Raw genomic sequence first — 21,176 nt, forward strand, 5'->3', positions numbered from 1 at the left:
CTAGAGAAAGCCCTCACACAGAAACGAAGACCCAACACAGCCATAAATAAATAAATAAATAAATAAATAAAATTTAAAAAAAAACAACAAAAAAAACCCTCCAATTTAATCAAAGGTTAAGCAACTGGGGCTAGTGCCAAGTCCCCCACCCATAGAGAAAAGCATCTATTTCCAACTAACACAAAATGAATATAATGGCTTGATGACTTAATTGTTTTCTTCAACAATGCCATTTTAGAATGCGGCTAACAAAGCACTCCGGAGGCTATATTTCAGGGGCAGTTTACAAGAGAAAGCCTAAGGTAACATCATCAGTTCAATACATTACAGGGAGGGATCAATATTCTAAACTACGAGAGATCTTTGTGTGGCCCTTCTTGGGGGAGGTGGGGGGTGGCGGGTAGTTAAACTATTGTGTCTCCATCTAAGACTCTAGAACTCTATGACAATGTAGGCAAAGTTTTAGGAATTACTGATTTTGAACTAAATAATTCATACCCATTCAACTACAGGACATATACCAATACCTAGGAAACACATCATTTTCCAGCTGGATGGTTTGGTTTAAGTAGCTAAAAGTTCAGAACAGAACCATGTAATCAAACCAGGAGGGCAGTTCTGTGTCCTTCCTACCTGTAGATAAAATGAAATCCACAATTTTGAAAGTCTTGGGGGGGGCATTTAACTTACATATGTTCAACTTACATATATAATCGGGGATCTGAGGTCAGAGTGTCAATGTTGATGTGCTGTTCCAGTAGACTGTAGGCCAGGATGGGCAAGGATGTGAAGCAGATATTGTACATTGTAAGGTAAGCGGCATCATACAGTGGCTGTAATGACAAACCACAGAAGAGAAAGGTAATGTAACAATCATCTGCAAGAGGATATTTAAGTGTTTAGAAAAAATCACAAGCTAAAACAAGACAGTTTCCTTTCACATCTTTTGTGACAGCAAAGGAGGTTTTGTAAATAAGGTCACTCTAACTGACCACTATAGAAAAGAAACTAACATACTGTAATGCATATTAAAATACCCTCCCTTTTAAAATACGATCTTATTCAGAATGTTTACAAGCTATAAGCTCTATTTCTTTTTTTTTTAATATATATGCTTCTCTTTTTATTAATTAGTCCAAGTAAATTTATATATAAATATGTATAAAGAAGAAACTCTTTTTTTTTTAACATCTTTATTGGAGTATAATTGCTTTACAATGGTGTGTTAGTTTCTGCTTTATAACAAAGTGAATCAGCTATACATATACATACATCCCCATATCTCCTCCCTCTGGCGTCTCCCTCCCACCCTCCCTATCCCACCCCTCTAGGTGTTTGCAAAGCACCGAGCTGATCTCCCTGTGCTATGTGGCTGATAAGCTCTATTTCTAATGGATATTAACTAAGAACTTTCAAAAGATTTTCAGCGAATGAAGACCCATTAAGTGTAAGACAGGAACCCCTTAGGGAAACTAAATATAAGCAGTGGCCAGTCTGTGTCACAGTTTTTTGGGTTAATATTTTACATGTTTTTTTTTTAATTAATTTATTTTTGGCTGTGTTGGGTCTTCGTTTCTGTGCGAGGGCTCCCTCCAGTTGCGGCAAGCGGGGGCCACTCTTCATCGCGGTGCGCGGGCCTCTCACTATCGTGGCCTCTCTTGTTGCGGAGCACAGGCTCCAGACACACAGGCTCAGTAGTTGTGGCTCACGGGCCCAGTTGCTCCGCGGCATGTGGGATCCCCCCAGCCCAGGGCTCGAACCCGTGTCCCCTGCACCAGCAGGCAGACTCTCAACCACTGCGCCACCAGGGAAGCCCCTTACATGGTTTTAAATATCACTATCACCTTCTCCAGAGTATACTTATGATATTGAATGTGGCCATTTACTAAGGATTAAATAAATATTCACAAAAATAAAAGCTAAATATATTCACATGGTCATGACTCTTTCTGGTCCTGAATTCCCTAGGCTCCAGACCAAAATTTCCAACTTCCTGCTGGTTGTCCCACAGGACAACTTGCAATTCAAAATGTCTAAAACCAAACTCATTAACTTTCCCTTTAAATCTGCTTCCTCCCATGTCCCCTACCTCAGTGAGTGGCCCCACAATGTTTGCAACCCCAGTATCTACCTTGGTGCCTGGTACCCCTTAGGTGCTCAAGAAATCTTTTGAAATGAGTGATTCTTTTCCTACCTCACTAGCCATTCCTTCTCAGGCTCCTCTTCTCCCTGAGCCCTCTGTGTTGGAGTGTCCCAGCACTCGGTGTTTGGAACTTTATTTATGTTCGCTCTCTAGGTGATCTCATTTAGTCCTGTGGTTTTAATATAACCCATTCACTGAAAATTCCCATATCTAGCCTAAACCTGTCCCATATATCCAACTGCCCACTTGATATCTCCTCTTGGGTGTCTAGCATATTTCAAACTTACGTCCAAGACTGAATTCCTGACCTGCCCTCACCTCAAACCTGCTCCTCCTGAAGTCTTCCTCGTCTCAGGAAAGGGCAACAAAATCTTTTTGATCAACCAGAACAGAAATCTTGGATTCATCCTTGACTCCTCTTTTTCACAAGCCACATCCAATCTATTAAGCAGCGTTTACTAGCTCCACTTTCAAATACATTCAGAACTACACCACTTCTTAGCCCCTCCACTGTGACCACTCTGCAAGCCTTTAATTGGTCTCCCGGCTTCTTCTCCCCTTGACCTGCAGTCTATTCTCAACACAATGGCCCAAGTAGCTCTACTGGAAAATAAGTCAAATCAAATCATTGTTTTGTTCAAACTCTCCAGTGGATTCCTTTATCTCTGAAAGTAAAGAAGCTCCTACAATGGTGGGGATATAAAGTCTTACTCCTCGATCCAGCTTCTTACCTGTCTGTTACCTTCTCAGTGAGACCAATCTTGATTTACCTTGCCACTTCCTCTCTCTTGAACACATTCCCCCCAATCCTGTGCCCCCCCATATTACTAATCACCTTTTAAATTACATGATAAATTTATTATGTTTACTCTCTCTTCACGCTAGAATTTAAGCTCTATGTGGGCAGGGATTTTTATTTATTTATTGATAGCTGTAGCTTGAGAAAAAGCAAAGCAGCCCCTGACATTCAAGAGCTGGCCCGGCACTCACAGCTAGGCACCGGCACTCTGTAGAACATGAACAATTTCACAGAACAGCAACATCAAACAAGGCCACTGTGTGACCTCAATGTATCGAGACAAAAACACTCCGTAATCACATTTGAACACAGACAGAATATAAATATTGTCCAAATCACAATAATGACCAACATCTATGTTCTGGCTGATTTGGGTGACTACTGCCTCTTGACCAATGACATGTTGGCTTCCTGGATAAGATTTACTAACATGCTTAGTCATAAAATTACCCCCATCTGCTAACAGCGCCCAGCAAGGCCCTACTCCTTAAACCCTTCCACAAATCACCTAACTCAAGCCCAAATCTTACAAGACTTTTCTAACACTTGCTTCCTAAGAGGCCTCACTGTTCCTCATGGTGTACACTCTTTCTTGTTGCATTGAGTAATGAACCTAATGTGATCAACTACAAGTGTTTTACTGGCTTTGACAATCTGGAACTCCTAGAACAGAACTTGGCATGCAGAAAGCGTTCAATAAATATTGGATGGATGAATGAATGACTAGAGACTGGAAGCGAAAACATATTTGTAAAGGACTGATCTGATATTGTAAATATTCCTTTATTGAAAAAAATATTAAGGTTTTTATAATGAACCTTGTTTTGATGCTAATACTTATTGAGTTCAGTATTTTCTACACCGTGCTAGATGTTGTCATGCAACCATCATCTGTGACCTGAATAAATAATATCCCATATTCACATGTATCTTTCACATATATAAAATGTTTTTTGATTAATAAAATGCATTTAAATGTGACACAAATTGGACTTCCCTGGTGGCCCAGTGGTTAAGAATCCGTCTGCCAATGCAGGGGACACGGGTTCAAGCCCTGGTCCGGGAAGATCCCACGTGTCGCGGAGCAACTAAGCCTGTGCGCCACAACTACTGAGCCTGTGCTCTAGAGCCCGCAAGCCACAACTACTGAGCCTGCAAGCCACAACTACTGAAGCCTGCATGCCTAGAGCCTGTGCTCCACAACAAGAGAAGCCACTGCAATGAGAAGCCCACGCACCGCAATAAAGAGTAGCCCCCGCTTGCAGCAACTAGAGAAAGCCCGCACACGCAGCAATGAAGACGCAACGCAGACAAAAATAAAATAAATAAAATAAATAAATTTATAAAAACAAAACAAAACAGGTTTAGTTGATAATACTGTTTCTTGTTATACCTGTTATAAAGGGTATCTTTTCATGCAGAAGAAAGTCCAGTGCTAACCTAGGCTTTGCTAAACAAAGAGTTGCTTTTTCCTTAAATAATCTGCATTCTGGTCTCATTTCTACATTCTCCATAGCTCACTCTCCAAGTACCAGGGTTGCAAAGGACACCTGAAGTAGACCTGAAATGAAAAAGGCTGACTACCTGTATGTATTCCACAAATATTTGCAATAAAGGTCTCTACATTCAGCACAAGGCCAAAGCGAAAACTAAAGATATGTACAATACATCACTACCTCAGAGAGACCTTCCTTTTACGTGGTACACTTTTTCTAAGATGTCTGCCTAGCTCCTTCCCTCATCTCCTCTAGATCTCTGCCCAAATGTCACCTCATCAGAGAGAACTTTCCAGGTCAGTTTGTCTAAAACAGCAGCTCTCTTCCCCAGTCACATTCTATCCATTTATTATGCTTTTTTTTCTCCTTCAGAGCATATATCAGTACCCAACATAATATGTTTGTCTGATTGCTGTCTGTCTCTCCCCCTATCACTCACTGTACCCACAAGCTCCATGCGGTAAAGAGTTTTGATCACTGTTATATCCCAAGCACTTAGCCTGGCACACAGTAGGCACTCAAGAAGTATTTGCTAAATGAATGAATGTACCAGTTGAGCAACTGACGAAGGCAAACATCAAGTCCTATGGGAACCTAAGCAGACCCCCAGACCCCCAACAGCCCAGGGTTTTATAGGGAATAAGTCCTTTCTTTCTTCATACAACTTGTGCTTGGTAAACATTGTTTAAAAAGCCAACTTCCCTTTATCACTTTGCTACAAAATTTGAAAATGTCCCTTTAAACTTGCATTCATCATCCAAGGAAGTGAGGAATTACAAACATTTTGATCAACAGTAATCTGAAAGTTCAAGAAAAGTAGATTCATCAGAGTTTATAAAACTCTCTGTTACCAATACTGTTAGCTTGGAATACAAGAAGGCTGATGGTACTTTCTACAGCCGGTAGATGATTAATTCATAAAGTGATCGGCTTAACTGGCATCATGGGGCTGATTACATGGCACTGATGTAAGAGACAGCATACCAAATGGCAAAGAGGCAAGTTCAAGAGAAAGAAAGCAGGGACTTCCCTGGTGGTCCAGTGGCTAAGACTCCACGCTCCCAATGCAGGGGGCCCGGGTTTGATCCCTGGTCAGGGAACTAGATCCCACATGCCGCAACTAAGAGTTCACATGCCACAACTAAAGATCCTGCATGCCACAACTAAGACCCGGTGCAGCCAAACAAACAAACAAACAAACAAAGTCGCTTGCCATTGACAAGAATACATTCTCTTAAAAATACTGCCAAGAAATTAGGAAAAAATCACTTCCTATCATGAGGAACGGTACATGCCTTGAAATTAAGAAACTCAGTCTCTAATAGCTGTGATGATGTTACCAGCAGCTCAGCTTGGTAAAAATCACTGAATTGTTCATAGATTAACTACAAAATTTCGGAGTCAATGAGCATTATAGCTCCTTTACGTAGCTATACTTCCACTAGAAGCAATGTAAAATACAGTTTAGCTATTAAAACAAACCTACAAACATGCCTGCCCATCCCCCACTTATGTATCAAGTTAACATATAGCATATTCTATATGTGAAAAATGTTCAGAAAATTACAGAGGGCTAAAAGTGTAGAATTGCTTAACTAATCCAAGGCTTTATCCAGGAATCACAGCTTCTTTGCTAGCTTAAACATCAATGTTTTTCTAGAGAATCAACCTGAGAAAATGCAAAGGTATGAGATTTTATTTGATGAAATAATAAACTATAACATTTTAGGATTATTGGAAAACATTGTATACACTGACAAATATAAAAAATACTTTTTAAAGGATCTCAATTCCAACAGGACATACCAAATAACCTTCAAAAAGAAAATAACAATAAGACCATTACTAAAGCAAAGATATAAAATTTTGCTATTGTCAAAAACCAGGCCAAGAAAATCAGCTGTTGAACTAAGAAAAAAAAATCCTTTTACGTTGGGCATACCTCTCTAATCTCTACAATCCAATACATAAAAGGTAATTTATTAATAGCAAATATAAACTACATTACAGAGATTGATTCAAGATGGCGAAGTGGAAGGACGTGCGCTCACTCTCTCTTGCAAGAGCACAGGAATCACAACTAACTGCTGAACAATCATCAACAGGAAGACACTGGAACTCACCAAAAAAAGATACCCCACATCCAAAAACGAAGGAGAAGCACAATGAGATGGCAGGAGGGGTGCAATCACAATAAAATCAAATCCCATAACCGCTGGGTGGGTGACTCACAAACTGGAGAACAATTATACCAAAGAAGTCCACCCACTGGAGTGAAGGTTCTGAGCCCCACGTCAGGCTTCCCAACTGGGGGTCTGGCAATGGGAGGAGGATTCCTAGAGAATCAGACTTTGAAGGCTAGCGGGATTTGATTGCAGGACTTTGACAGGACTGGGGGAAACAGAGACTCCACTCTTAGAGGGCACACACAAAGTAGTGTGCGCATCAGGACCCAGGGGAAGGAGCAGTGATCCCATAGGAGACTGAACCAGACCTACCTGCTAGTGTTGGAGGGTCTCCTGCAGAGGTGGGGGGTGGCTGTGGCTCACCGTGTGGCACTGGCAGCAGAAGTTCTGGGAAGCACTCCTTGGCGTGAGCCCTCCCAGAGTCCGCCATTAGCCCCACCAAAGAGCAAAGAGCCTGGTAGGCTCCAGTGCTGGGTCGCCCCAGGCTAAACAACCAAACAGGGAGGGAACCCAGCCCCACCCATCAGCAGACAAGCAGATTAAAGTTTTACTGAGCTCTGCCCACCAGAGCAACACCCAGCTCTACCCACCACCAGTCCCTCCCATCAGGAAGCTTGCACAAGCCTCTTAGATAGCCTCAACCACCAGAGGGCAGACAGCAGAAGCTAGAAGAACTACATTTCTGCAGCCTGTGGAATGAAAACCACATTCACAGAAAGACAGACAAAATGAAAAGGCAGAGGACTATGTACCAGATGAAGGAACAAGATAAAAACCCAGAAAAACAACTAAATGAAGTGCAGATAGGCAACCTTCCAGAAAAACAATTCAGAATACTGATAGTGAAGATGATCCATGACCTCGGAAAAAGAATGGAGGCAAAGATCGAGAAGATGCAAGAAACCTTTAACAAAGACCTAGAAGAATTAAAGAACAAAGAAACAGAGATGAACAATACAATAATTGAAATGAAAAATACACTAGAAGGCATCAACAGCAGAATAACTGAGGCAGAAGAATGGATAAGTGACCTGGAAGACAGAATGGTGGAATTCAATGCTGCAGAACAGAATAAAGAAAAAAGAATGAAAAGACATGAAGACAGCCTAAGAGACCTCTGGGACAACATTAAATGTAACAACATTCGCATTATAGGGGTACCAGAAGGAGAAGAGAGAGAGAAAGGACCCAAGAAAATATTTGAAGAGATTATAGTTGAAAACTTCCCTAACATGGGAAAGGAAATCGCCACCCAACTCCAGGAAGTGCAGAGTCCCAGGCAGGATAAACCCAAGGAGAAACACACTGAGACACACAGTAACCAAACTGACAAAGATTAAAGACAAAGAAAAATTATTGAAAGCAACAAGGGAAAAATGACAAATAACATACAAGGGAACTCCCATAACGTTAACAGCTGATTTCTCAGCAGAAACTCTACAAGCCAGATGGGAGTGGTACGATATATTTAAAGTGATGAAAGGGAAGAACCTACAGCCAAGATTACTCTAGCTGGCAAGGATCTCATTCAGATTCGATGGAGAAATCAAAAGCTTTACAGACAAGCAAAAGCTAGGAGAATTCAGCACCACCAAACCAGCTCTACAACAAATGCTAAAGGAACTTCTCTAAGTGGGAAACACAAGAGAAGAAAAGGACCTACAAAAACAAACTCGTAACAATTAAGAAAATGGTAATAGGAACATACATATCGATAATTACCTTAAATGTGAATGGATTAAATGCTCCAACCAAAAGACACAGGCTCGCTGAATGGATACAAAAACAAGACCCATATATATGCTGTCTACAAGAGACCCAGTTCAGACCTAGGGACACATACAGACTGAAAGTGAGGGGATGGAAAAAGGTATTCCAAGGAAATGGAAATCAAAAGAAAGCTGGAGTAGCAATACTCATATCAGAAAAAATACTTTATTTTTTATTAACTTTTTTAAAATTAAAATTTATTTATTTATTTATTTTTTATTCTTGGCTGTGTTGGGTCTTCGTTGCTGCGTGCAGGCTTTCTTTAGTTGCGGACAGCAGGGGCTACTCTTTGTTGCTGTGCGCGGGCTTCTCATTGCAGTGGCTTCTCTTGTTGCAGAGCACGGGCTCTAGGCGAGTGTGCTCAGTAGTTGTAGCTCGCGGGCTCTAGAGCACAGGCTCAGTAGTTGTAGCGCACGGGCTTAGCTGCTCCGCGGCATGTGGGATCTTCCCGGACCAGGGCTTGAACCCGTGTCCCCTGCATTGGCAGGCGGATTCTTAACCTCTGTGCCACCAGGGAAGTCCCTAAAATAGACTTTAAAATAAAGACTGTTACAAGAGGCAAGGAAGGACACTACGTAATGATCAAGGGATGAATCCAAGAAGAAGATATAACAATTATAAATATATATGTACCCAACGCAGGAGCACCTCAATACAAAAGGCGACTGCTAACAGCTATTAAAGAGGAAATTGACAGTAACACAATAATAGTGGGGGACTTTAACACCTCACTTACACCAATGGACAGATCATCCAGACAGAAAATTAATAAGGAAACACAAGCTTTAAATGACACAATAGACCTGATAGATTTGATATTTATAGGACATTCCATCCAAAAACAGCAGATTACACTTTCTTTTCAAGTGCACACGGAACATTCTCCAGGACAGATCACATCTTGGGTCACAAATCAAGTTTCGGTAAATTTAAGAAAACTGAAATCATATCAAGCATCTTTTCTGACCACAACGCTATGAGATTAGAAATCAATTACAGGGAAAAAAACGTAAAAAAACACAAACACATGGAGGCTAAACAATACATTACTAAATAACCAAGAGAGCACCGGAGAAATCAAAGAGGAAATAAAAAAATACCTAGAGACAAATGACAACGAAAACACGACGATCCAAAACCTATGGGATGCAGCAAAAGCAGTTCTAAGAGGGAAGTTTATAGCAGTAGAATCCTACCTCAAGAAACAAGAAAAATCTCAAATAAACAATCTAACCTTACACCTAAAGGAACTAGAGAAAGAAGAACAAACAAAACCCAAAGTTAGCAGAAGGAAAGAAATCATGAAGATCAGAGCAGAAATAAATGAAATAGAAACAAAGAAAACAATAGCAAAGAGCAATAAAACTGAAAGCTGGTTCTTTGAGAAGATAAACAAAATTGGTAAACCTTTAGCCAGACTCATCAAGAAAAAGAGGGAGAGGACTCAAATCAATAAAATTAGAAATGAAAAAGGAGAAGTTACAATGGACACCACAGAAATACAAAGCATCATGAGAGACTACTACAAGCAACTCTATGCCAATAAAATGGACAACCTGGAAGAAATGGACAAATTCTTAGAAAGGCATAACCTTCCAAGACTGAAGCAGTAAGAAATAGAAAATATGAGCAGACCAATCACAAGTAATGAAATTGAAACTGTGATTAAAAATCTTCCAACAAACAAAAGTCCAGGACCAGATGGCTTCACAGGTGAATTCTATCAAATATTTAGAGAAGAGCTAACACCCATCCTTCTCAAACTCTTCCAAAAACTTCAAGAGGAGGGAACACTCCCAAACTCATTCTATGAGGTCACCATCACCCTGATACCAAAACCAGACAAAGATACTACAAAACAAGAAAATTACAGACCAATATCACTGATGAATATAGATGCAGAAATCCTCAACAAAATACTAGCAAACAGAATCCAACAACACATTAAAAGGATCATACACCATGATCAAGTGGGATTTATCCCAGGGATGCAAGGATTCTTCAATATATGCAAATCAATCAATGTGATACACCATATTAACAAACTGAAGAATAAAAACCATATGATCATCTCAACAGATGCAGAAAAAGCTTTTGACAAAATTCAACACCCATTTGTGATAAAAACTCTCCAGAAAGTGGGCACAGAGGGAACCTACCTCAACATAATAAAGGCCATATACAACGAACCCACAGCAAACATCATTCTCAATGTTGAAAAACTGAAAGCATTTCCTCTAAGATCAGGAACAAGACAAGGATGTCCACTCTTGCCACTATTATTCAACACAGTTTTGGAAGTCCTAGCCACGGCAATCAGAGAAGAAAAAGAAATAAAAGGAATCCAAATTGGAAAAGAAGTAAAACTGTCACTGTTTGCAGATGACATGATACTATACATAGAGAATCCTAAAGATGCCACCAAAAAACTACTAGAGCTCAATCAATGAACTTCATAAAGTTGCAGGATACAAAATTGATGCACAGAAATCTCTTGCATTCCTGTACACTAAGAATGAAAGATCACAAAGAGAAATTAAGGAAACAATCCCATTCACCATTGCAACAAAAAGAATAAAATACCGAGGAGGAAACCTACCTAAGGAGGTAAAAGACCTGTACTCAGAAAACTATAAGACACTGATGAAAGAAATCAAAGATGACACAAACAGATGGAGAGACATATCATGTTCTTGGATTGGAAGGATCAACATTGTGAAAATGACTATACTACTCAAAGCAATCTACAGATCCAATGCAATCCCTATCAAATTACCAGTGGCATTTTCTACAGAACTGCAAGAAAAAATCTTAAAATTTGTATGGAGACACAAAAGACCCTGAACAGCCAAAGCAGTCTTGACGGAAAAAAATGGAGCTGGAGGAATCAAACTCCCTGACTTCAGACTATACTACAAAGCTACAGTAATCGGGGCCTTCCCTGGTGGCGCAGTGGTTACGAATCTGCCTGCCAATGCAGGGGACACGGGTTCGAGCCCTGGTCCAGGAAGATCCCCCATGCCACAGAGCAACTAAACCCGTGCACCTCAACTACTGAGTCTGCGCTCTAGAGCCCACGTGCCACAACTACTGAAGCCCATGCGCCTAGAGCCCGTGCTCCACAATAAGAGAAGCCACTGCAATGAGAAGCCTGCGCACTGCAACGAAGAGTAGCCCCCGCTCACCACAACTAGAGAAAGCCCATGCGCAGCAACGAAGACCCAACACAGCCAAAAATAAAATAAAAAATAAAAATTATTAAATTTATATAAAAAAAAAAAGCTACAGTAATCCAGACAATATGGCACTGGCACAAAAATAGAAATATAGATCAATGGAACAGGATAGAAAGCCCAGAGATAAACCCACGTACCTATGGTCAACTAATCTATGACAAAGGAGGCAAGGATATACAATGGAGAAAAGACAGTCCCTTCAATAAGTGGTGCTGGGAAAACTGGGCAGTTACATGTAAAAGAATGAAACTAGAACACTCCCTAACACCATACACAAAAATAAACTCAAAATGGATTAGAGATCTAAATGTAAGACCGGACATTGTAAAACTCTTAGAGGAAAACATAGGAGGAACACTCTTTGACATAAATCACAGCAAGATCTTTTTTGATCCACCTCCTAGAGTAATGGAAATAAAAACAAAAATAAACAAATGGCACCTAATGAAACTTAAAACCTTTTGCACAGCAAAGGAAACTACAAACAAGACGAAAAGACAACCCTCAGAATGGGAGAAAATATTTCCAAACGAATCAACTGACAAAGGATTAATCTCCAAAATACATAAACAGCTCATGCAGCTCAATATTAAAAAAACAAACAACCCAACCAAAAAATGGGCAGAAGACCTAAATAGACATTTCTCCAAAGAAGACATACAGACGGCCACGAAGCACTTGAAAAGTTGCTCAACATCACTAATTATTAGAGAAATGCAAATCAAAACTATAATCAGGTACCACCTCATACCGGTTAGAATGGGCATCATTAGAAAACCTACAAACAACACATGCTAGAGAGGGTGTGGAGAAAAGGGAACCCTCTTGCACTGTTGGTGGGAATGTACATTGATACAGCCACTATGGAGAACAGTATGGAGGTTTCTTAAAAAACGAAAAATAGAATTACCGTACGACCCAGCAATCCCAGTACTGGGCATATACCCAGAGAAAACCATAATTCAAAAAGACACATGCACCCCAATGTTCACTGCAGCACTATTTACAATAACCGGGTCATGGAAGCAACCTAAATGCCTATCAACAGACAAATGGATAAAGAAGATGTGGTACGATATACAATGGAATATTACTCAGCCATAAAAAGGAACGAAATGAGTCATTTGTGGAGACGTGGATGGACCTAGAGACTGTCATACAGAGTGAAGTAAGTCAGAAAGAGAAAAACAAATATCATATATTAATGCATGTATGTGGAATCTAGAGAAATGGTATGGATGGACTGCTTTGCAAGGCAGAAATAGAGACACAGATGTAGAGAACTAATGTATGGACACCAAGGGGGGAAAAGTCGCGGGGGGGGGTGGTGGTGGTGGGATGAATTGGGAGAGTGGGATTGACATATATGCAGTAATATGTATAAAATAGATAACTAATAAGAACCTGATGTATAAAAAATAAATAAATTAAATTAAAAAAAAAACCTAACATTTCTGTGGAAACTATTATATGTATGTATTGCTGAATCACCTTGCTCTACACCAGAAACTAACACAACCTTGTAAATCAACTATACTTCAATAAAATAAATTTAAACAAACAACAACAACAACAAAAAACAAACCAAAAAGCTACATTACAAGAAATACCTAGGGAAACAAACCTGTTGTGAGAATCCACAGAAGAACTGGTACAAAAATTGTGGCAAAATGAAACAAAGGTTCTGGAAAAAAAAAAATGAAGAAAAGGGTTATTGCTTTTCACTTGATCAACTTTTTAAAGTAAAACAGGAAACTCTACTCCAGATAGTCTACAGGCAGTCCTAAGTCCTTCTAATGTCACAATGCAATAAACTTCTACTCCAGAGTCGTAAGGAAACAATTCAAAACAAATGATTACATTCATATTAATACCAACTTTTGCCCTACCAAGGCAGAAGAGGACCTCACTTACTTTATGAGACCCTCTTGCTATTCTTCTAGGGAAGAAGTGAGCTCATATAATATGAACACCTAATGGTACTGCACCTTAAATGCCAAGTGGGTTTGCAAAATCATCACAAAGTAGACTGATATAAAGCTGTAAGTCTATATTTAAAAGTCAATTAATGCCAATAAGTAGTCAGGAAATTATTATAGTGTACATTGACACGAACAAGTATCAACTAATGCTTTACTGCCTTTGTTACTGCCTCATCAAACAATTAACTATTATTATTGATCACCTACTATATGTAAAGATGACGCTGTGGGTGATACAAAAAACAAAACTTCTTACTTCTAAGGGATTTATCATTTAACTGGGAGAACACTAAAAACAAACATATTCAAAAAATACAAGCTGAGAATTCATAAGGCAGTAAAAGCCACTAGGTAAGATGATAAATACTAAAATTAACGTCTTCAGGCAAAACCACCAGAACTAACATTTTCAAATGAGTGCTGTCCTTCAATATAGGCTGTGACTGTATTTCAGCGCTGCTGTCACTTGTTCATGGTGTCTCTGGATTTCTCTTAGGGCAGCACCTTCAATAGCTCTACTTTTTTTTTTTTAAATAAATATATTTATTTATTTTTGGCTGTGTTGGGTCTTCATTGCTGCGCACGGGCTTTCTCTAGTCACGGCGAGTGGGGGCTACTCTTTGTTGCGGTGCACGGGCTTCTCATTGCAGTGGCTTCTCTTGTTGTGGAGCACAGGCTCTAGGGCGTGCAGGTTTCAGTAGTTGTGGCACGTGGGCTCAGTAGTTGTGGCTTGTGGGCTCTGGAGCGCAGGCTCAGTAGTTGTGGCGCACGGGCTTAGTTGCTCCACGGCATGTGGGATCTTCCCGTACCAGGGCTTGAACCCGTGTCCCCTGCATTGGTAGGCAGATTCTTAACCACTGCACCACCAGGGAAGTCCCCAATAGCCCATTTTTGAGCCATGTCAAAAAACCAGTCTCTTTCCTTCTCTCACACATTCTCACTTAGCTAATTTACCAGGCTGGGAGACTTGAGGCCGTTTTAAAAATCCAATGGATTCTTAAAGTATGAACAACTGCTGCAGCTGAGGATATTTAGGTAAATATATTCTGAAGGCTCTGGAGGACATTTCTACAGAAAACTGCTACATGTATTTTGAATAAGTCCTACAGCACCAGAGTGTCAGAGTTCCCAAGGTTATCACCTGGAAGGGCAACACTCATTCGTATGTATCAGTTCTGGCAGAATGCAAAATACTGTCGGTAGCCTTTCTAGAGTCATACTTTATGTATATAAAAGAAGTGTTTTGAGGTTGGAAGAGGCAGTGCTTGGTGTGGATTAAGGGGGTGCTTTGTGGGAAGGGGAGGTCTGACTCTCCAATTAGAATAACAGTTCCATGAAAACAGGGACTTTGCCTGTCTTATTTCTATCATGAATTCTCAAGCGCCTGAAACAATGCTTGGCACATGGTAACACATTCAAACATATTTGTTGATTGAATGAATAAAGAAGTTAGACTTTGAACTAGGTGTTACAGATGAATAGGATATGGTGATAGCAGGAACCAAGGTAAGGCCATATGTATTTTAAACATGTAAGGTAGGGCAGGGTCAGACTGTGGGGTGCCTTAAAAGCCAGACTAACTCTTAAGACAATGGAGAGTGAAGTTTCTGGAGGACAAGTTGAAAAGTGGTATTTTCTAAACATTAACCTGGCTGAATTATGCAAGGAGGAGCGAATGGAGAAATAGAAAGCAGGAAGACCTGTCACTGCAGTACGCCAGGGGCGGGCAACAACCTGAAGATGCAATGGCAAGATAAGAGGAAGGCAGCCAAAGAGGGTCAAAGGTATTAGAAATCATCTTGGGACAAAAGGCAGCACTAAAAAAGGAATACTGCTAAGTCAGTAACTAAGATGATAATGGGCATAGAGATCCTAATGAAGACAGAGGGCATCTACATAAATAATCCCCTAAATTGGGAACCAGGATATGTAAATTACTGACCACTAGTAAACATTAGCCATTTTAATGCTTGTTTTGTTTTTCTTAACAGAGCATCCCTTCCATCTGGTGGCAGTTGCTTGAATTGCAGGCCAAAATCTTAAAGAGGGAAACCAAGCTTCTGGAATAGGATCAGATTGCTAGGCAGATCTGTATGGCAAATCTTCACAGGCTCTCCTGCGAAGGGGAGGTAAGAGAGAATAACCATCCATCCCCACGTGGGGCTGTTAAGTTACTGAGTCCACGGCCCCACAAACCTTAACTATATAAATAACATAACCACACTGAAATGGTGGAAAAGGAAAAAAAAAGTAATTTTGGAAACTGTTTTGACTACATTCTCTAAGACTAAAGACAAAAACAAGTGCTCACAAATATATTTCTCAAGTTAGTCAGATTTGTTTCTCACAGGAGTATGAGTAGCAATTCTGGAATTACTTTAAGTGTACTTGAGGAGTTAGCAAATAAATAAACACAATGAGGATGAGAACCAGGTTTCTCACCACTGAAGAAAGGAGTTACTAAATGGAAAAGGGAAAGGTTCCAATGAACCTTGTGCTGCCGGATTTAATCAAAGGTATCTGTATAAACTGAGTTCAAGTATTGAGTTTATACAGATACCTTTAATTTCAGCCCAACAACTTCAGCTCAGTAGCGATGAGCACAATTAGCGCCCAGATCTTGATTTCTAAATACCATTTGCGAATAATGGAAAGGAATAAGTGATCCTTGAGGAAAAGTCTGAATCCAGGACTGGGACAGGAAAAATACAAGAGGAGCCTAGAACATCATGTGGTACCAGAAACTAAACAAGACTTCAAAAAAGGTTAGGGCCGGGGGAGGGGGAAGGGGTGGGGAGGGAGGAACGGGGAGTTGCTACTCAATGGGTATACAGTTTTAGTTATGCAAGACGCGTAAGTACTAGAGATCTGTTGTACTTAACAATACTGTATCACATACTTAATAATCTGTTAAGTGCATAGAGCTCATGTTAAGTGTTATCACAATAAAATAAAAATTTAAAAATGATGGGGACATGGTGAAAGGAAACAGGCGCCAAATCTGTGACAATCTGAGTAACAGAATGAACAATGATAGTAATGAATTTCAACATAGAATAAAATATCTAGTTTAGCAGGAGAATGCTCTTTTCAGATGAAACTACACAGAGCAAAACTGAGGGGTCTTGAGACCCTCAGAACACCATCTGAACCAGCTTATCAAAGTTGACATTATCATGAGACACATTGACAACATGTGCCTCCGGATATGATGCATTCAGCAGGTTGCAATAGCGCTTCTGTGGTAATTGTGCCCAAATGCAAAACCTGAGTCTAATAATAGGCAAACATTAGACAAACCCAAATTGAGGGACATTCTACAAACTAACTGGCCAGCACTCTTCAAACATGTTAAGATCATTAGGACAAAAAAGACAGGAACTATCCTAGGTTAAAGAAGACTAAGGAGATCATGATCCTTAAATGCAAGCATGAGCCTGAAATGGACCACAAAAAGAAAATCTGTGGGACCATTAGCAAAATTCCAGTACAGTATATAGACTAGTTAATAATGTGCCAATTAATATCAATTTACTGATCTTGGTAACTATGTTGTGGGTTATCTAAGGTATTAACAGTTGGCAAAGCTGGGCAAAGAGTATATGAGATTTCACTAATTTTGCAACTTTTAAAAAGTATGAAATTATCTCAAAACAAAAAGTGAAAAAAACTTTAAAAAACTATACAGAATAGAACATAGGACAGGAGATCAAGTTCTGGTACGTGTCTAAAACAGGCAAACCTAATGCGTATGTTGCATAAATTATATCTAAATTTATATGCTATATGCCATATATGTTACTATATATCACAGAGTAATGTAAATCAGATTAGTCATTGTTTGGTGCAGGGGTGGAGAAGACTGGAAAGGAGCACAAGTAAACTTTCTGGGGTGATAGAAATGGTCTATATTTGGTTCGGGTGGTAGCCGCATGGATGTATACATTTGTCAAAATTGAACTGTAAACATTTAATGGGTACATTGTACTGTATTTAAACTATACTTTAAGAAAGCTGACTTAAAAATTTTCATCTCAAATCTCTTGCATTAAAAGGAATTTCTGGGGGCTTCCCTGGTGGCGCAGTGGTTGAGAATCTGCCTGCTAATGCAGGGGACACGGGTTCGAGCCCTGGTCTGGGAGGATCCCACATGCCACGGAGCAGCTGGGCCCGTGAGCCACAACTACTGAGTCTGCGCGTCTGGAGCCTGTGCCCCGCAACGGGAGGGGCCGCGATAGTGAAAGGCCCGCGCACCGCGATGAAGAGCGGTCCCCGCACCGCGATGAAGAGTGGCCCCCACTTGCCGCAACTAGAGAAAGCCCTCGCACGAACCGAAGACCCAACACAGCCAAAAATAAATAAATAAATAAATAAAGTAGCTATACAATTAAAAAAAAAAAAAAAAAAAAAAGGAATTTCTGGTTTCTGATTCGTTAAATAGACTGCCTCTGTTTTGCTGACCACAAATTTTAGTACTAAGACAGTAAACGAAACATGAAAAAAGAAGGAAAAAAAAACTACAACCAAGCTGAGCCAATGCTGGGTTAAATAGTCATAAGTTAAATCACAAGTATTTCATCACATACCTTATAGAAGAAATACTGTACAAGGTGTGCTATTCTCACATAATACAGGTGTCCGTGAGCCAACAGCAGTTTCTTTAAATGTTTAAACTTTGGGACAGAATAATCACTATTCCTGGCTGCTTGGCGACCTTCTTTGCCTTTGATACCTAAAAAAAGAAAAATCTCTATAGGGTGAGTATTTTTATAGAATAAGTAACCACCTGACTTGTTACTTTCGCATTTTTTACTTGCTTACATGTATAGTTCAGTTGAATAGTTTAGATTTGTTTTCTTAAGCAAAAAGTGCTTTCAACAGTGACAGTGAGACGTACCAATAAAAAGTAAAATTATGTTTAATTGACAATTACCTATTTATAACAAAACATAAAATAATTAATAGAATCATTATTTTAATCATTATAAGGCAAAAATTATCCTGAGGAAAAAGTTAAATCTGAACATTAGTTTAAAGGTACTTAGACTAAGTGCCATATTAAAGCAACTCAGAGACCTGGGGATTATGGTCTAAGAGCTCAAAACTGAAGAGTTATAATGAGATGGTTAAGTCCTTATACTGAATGATACTCTGAGTAGTGGTTGGCAAACACTTATTCCTGTCCAAAATGTTCATAAGACAGTTGGTTCACACCAAAGATCCTTGAAATTTGGTCCTGTCCAAAACGTCAAGACATTTGGACTATAAGACAGTTGGTCCATGCCAAAAGGTCTTTGAAATCTGGTCCTGTCCAAAATGTCCATGAACATATTTGGTCCATGCCAAATGGTTTTGGACAGGACCAAATTTCAAGGACCTTTTGCATGGACCAAATGTGCTATGGACGTTTTAGACAAGACCAAATGTCCTGCAAGGCTGAGTAGCAGCCCAGGTATTCCATGAGCTCAAGCAGCTTTAGGCCATTTCCACAGTCAGTAACCAATGAGGTGAACTAGAGTTCCACACTAAATAGGGTTACTTGCAAATGGAAAGAATTTGGGAATCCAAACTGTGGTACAATAATCCCCAAGATACTATTTCCATTATTTCTTGCCCACCAAAAAACCACTTGCCGGGGTGTTAGGATTGCCTCCCAGCAGCCTGACAGGGGAGGAAAGGGTGCAGGTTGTAGAGAAGCTGTTGTTGCATGCCGACGTGTAAATTCACCACTACAGCCCAAACCGCCATGCAGAGATATTGCCATGTGGAAAATCAGCCAGCCAATTATCGTTTCTTAGTCCCAAACAGTTAAGGATCTCAAAAGATATAGTGCAGCAACATAAGCAGGCGACCTGGCCAGGAGCGAAAAATCAATCAAGTTTCATGCATGCTGTCAAAAGTGAGAGCTAAATGATCAACTGCATGGCCAGTAGGTTTGGGAAATTCACTTTATTTGGCTAATATAATAATATCCTCCAACTTGGTATTGCTACATTCCCACCATGGGTAGGACTTTGGCATGGACATATTCCATGATCCGATGAGGACCTTCTTTTGATTAACAATGATCATTCCCAAATTCGGATTCAAGATGAGCAACCAAAACAATCTCTAGAATAATAAGACCACTCTACCTAAAAGCAATACTGATACCTTACAGCTGCCATCTCATTAGATGTTTCTTACCTATGCCCACATGGGATTCCAAGATCATACTAACATCATTGGCACCATCACCTATCGACAGTGTTATTGGGCTGCCTTTTAAATTCTTCACCATTCTCACAATCTAAACATTAAATACAAAAGAGGTATAGAAAAGGTCAAAGCAGAATGTGAGATTGTACTACATTGTGGGTATTTGCCTCATTCACACTTGTAAATGGAGGCCTTCAAACAGAAAGGTAGCTTGTGCATATAAGTACAACCAGTCTTGAATTCTCAGGGGCAGAAGAACGCAGCTTTTCAAAATGTAATACCGGCGCCCACTTGTTTCTGGTTTTGCGAATGTATGAACTGTCATAAACCATGCCTCATACCTATATTAGAGGTCAGCACGCTTCCCTCTTTTGTCATTGCTTCCTGTGTCCTTTCAGATCACGTATTGAATGAGAGAAAGTGGAGACCAGAGAGCCGATTTGGGGAAACATGCATGGGGCCACCAGGACAAAAGTGGGCACTGAGAAGACAATGTTTCTGGTTACCTCTCCCTCTCTCCTCCCTGCTGACACTCCCACCTCCCCTCGGTGCATGCCAACCCTTATTTCCATCTAGCTGCTGACTAAACTTTACTAAATCACCCAGTGCCCAATATGATATGATATGATCTCTCATACAGGTAGCTGCATTTCAAAAGGGGGCACCTTAAAGGTGATGAGCTTTGCAGAAAGATGCCCGAGATATGTGTATAAAGCCTGTCATTATTCCCTGAGTGTCTCTTAAAGATGTGTCGATGGCACAGTGCAGCTCAATGCTGTGTTCATGGTAAGTACTGAACAAAAGAAATGTTCTCCTGGCAGAGTTACTTGTGGGAAGAGTATTGGGTAAGCAGCTGTCCTCCCACCATATGTTTTAGATAATGACTGCTTTATGTCTCAACCCTCAAAACCCCTTGGAATCTAGCAGCTTTTAAAAAGCTTATGTAATTCAGTAGTTAAATAATGCCTTGCAAAAATTTTGTACCCAAAATGGCTTTCACCAGGTAACATAAATAAAATCCATTTTCACATAACTGATTAAAAATAATTTATACGAGGCAAAACCACCCTGCAGTCTTTTCTTTAAACAAAATTCAGTCAGGTTTTAGTTGTATAAAACAACATACCAAAAAAACCCCACGTCCAATCCATTTGACACAAAAATGATGTTACTATGAAATGCCAGCTTTCTCCCAATCCTTCACCTCAACTTGGTTCTTTTAAAAAACTTTATAAGAGTGTCAGAAATAATCTGTGAGTCATCCACAAAAGTAAACTTGTGTTTAATGGGCTACAATACTGTTAAACTAATTGCACTTGTTATACTGTATGCAGTAATGATTTAAACCACAAGGAAGAAAAATGCA

At 39.9% G+C, this 21,176-nt stretch overlaps 1 protein-coding gene across 6 annotated transcripts in view; it reads right to left on the bottom strand.

Annotated features, from left to right (window-relative positions):
• The window catches only part of ATP11C (ATPase phospholipid transporting 11C), a 172,053-nt gene that overhangs the window by 24,175 nt on the left and 126,702 nt on the right, over nucleotides 1–21,176 (bottom strand). For all 6 annotated transcript variants that reach the window (XM_057538288.1, XM_057538287.1, XM_057538291.1 and 3 more), the window contains 4 exons: nucleotides 19,799–19,901; nucleotides 18,199–18,344; nucleotides 13,255–13,314; nucleotides 706–833 (listed from right to left, as the gene is read on the bottom strand). In XM_057538288.1, coding sequence (XP_057394271.1) covers nucleotides 706–833; nucleotides 13,255–13,314; nucleotides 18,199–18,344; nucleotides 19,799–19,901 — 437 coding nt within the window. The remainder of the gene's footprint in view (nucleotides 1–705; nucleotides 834–13,254; nucleotides 13,315–18,198; nucleotides 18,345–19,798; nucleotides 19,902–21,176) is intronic.

Source organism: Balaenoptera acutorostrata, chromosome X (assembly GCF_949987535.1).
Source record: "Balaenoptera acutorostrata chromosome X, mBalAcu1.1, whole genome shotgun sequence".
Classification (NCBI taxonomy): Eukaryota; Metazoa; Chordata; class Mammalia; order Artiodactyla; family Balaenopteridae; genus Balaenoptera; species Balaenoptera acutorostrata.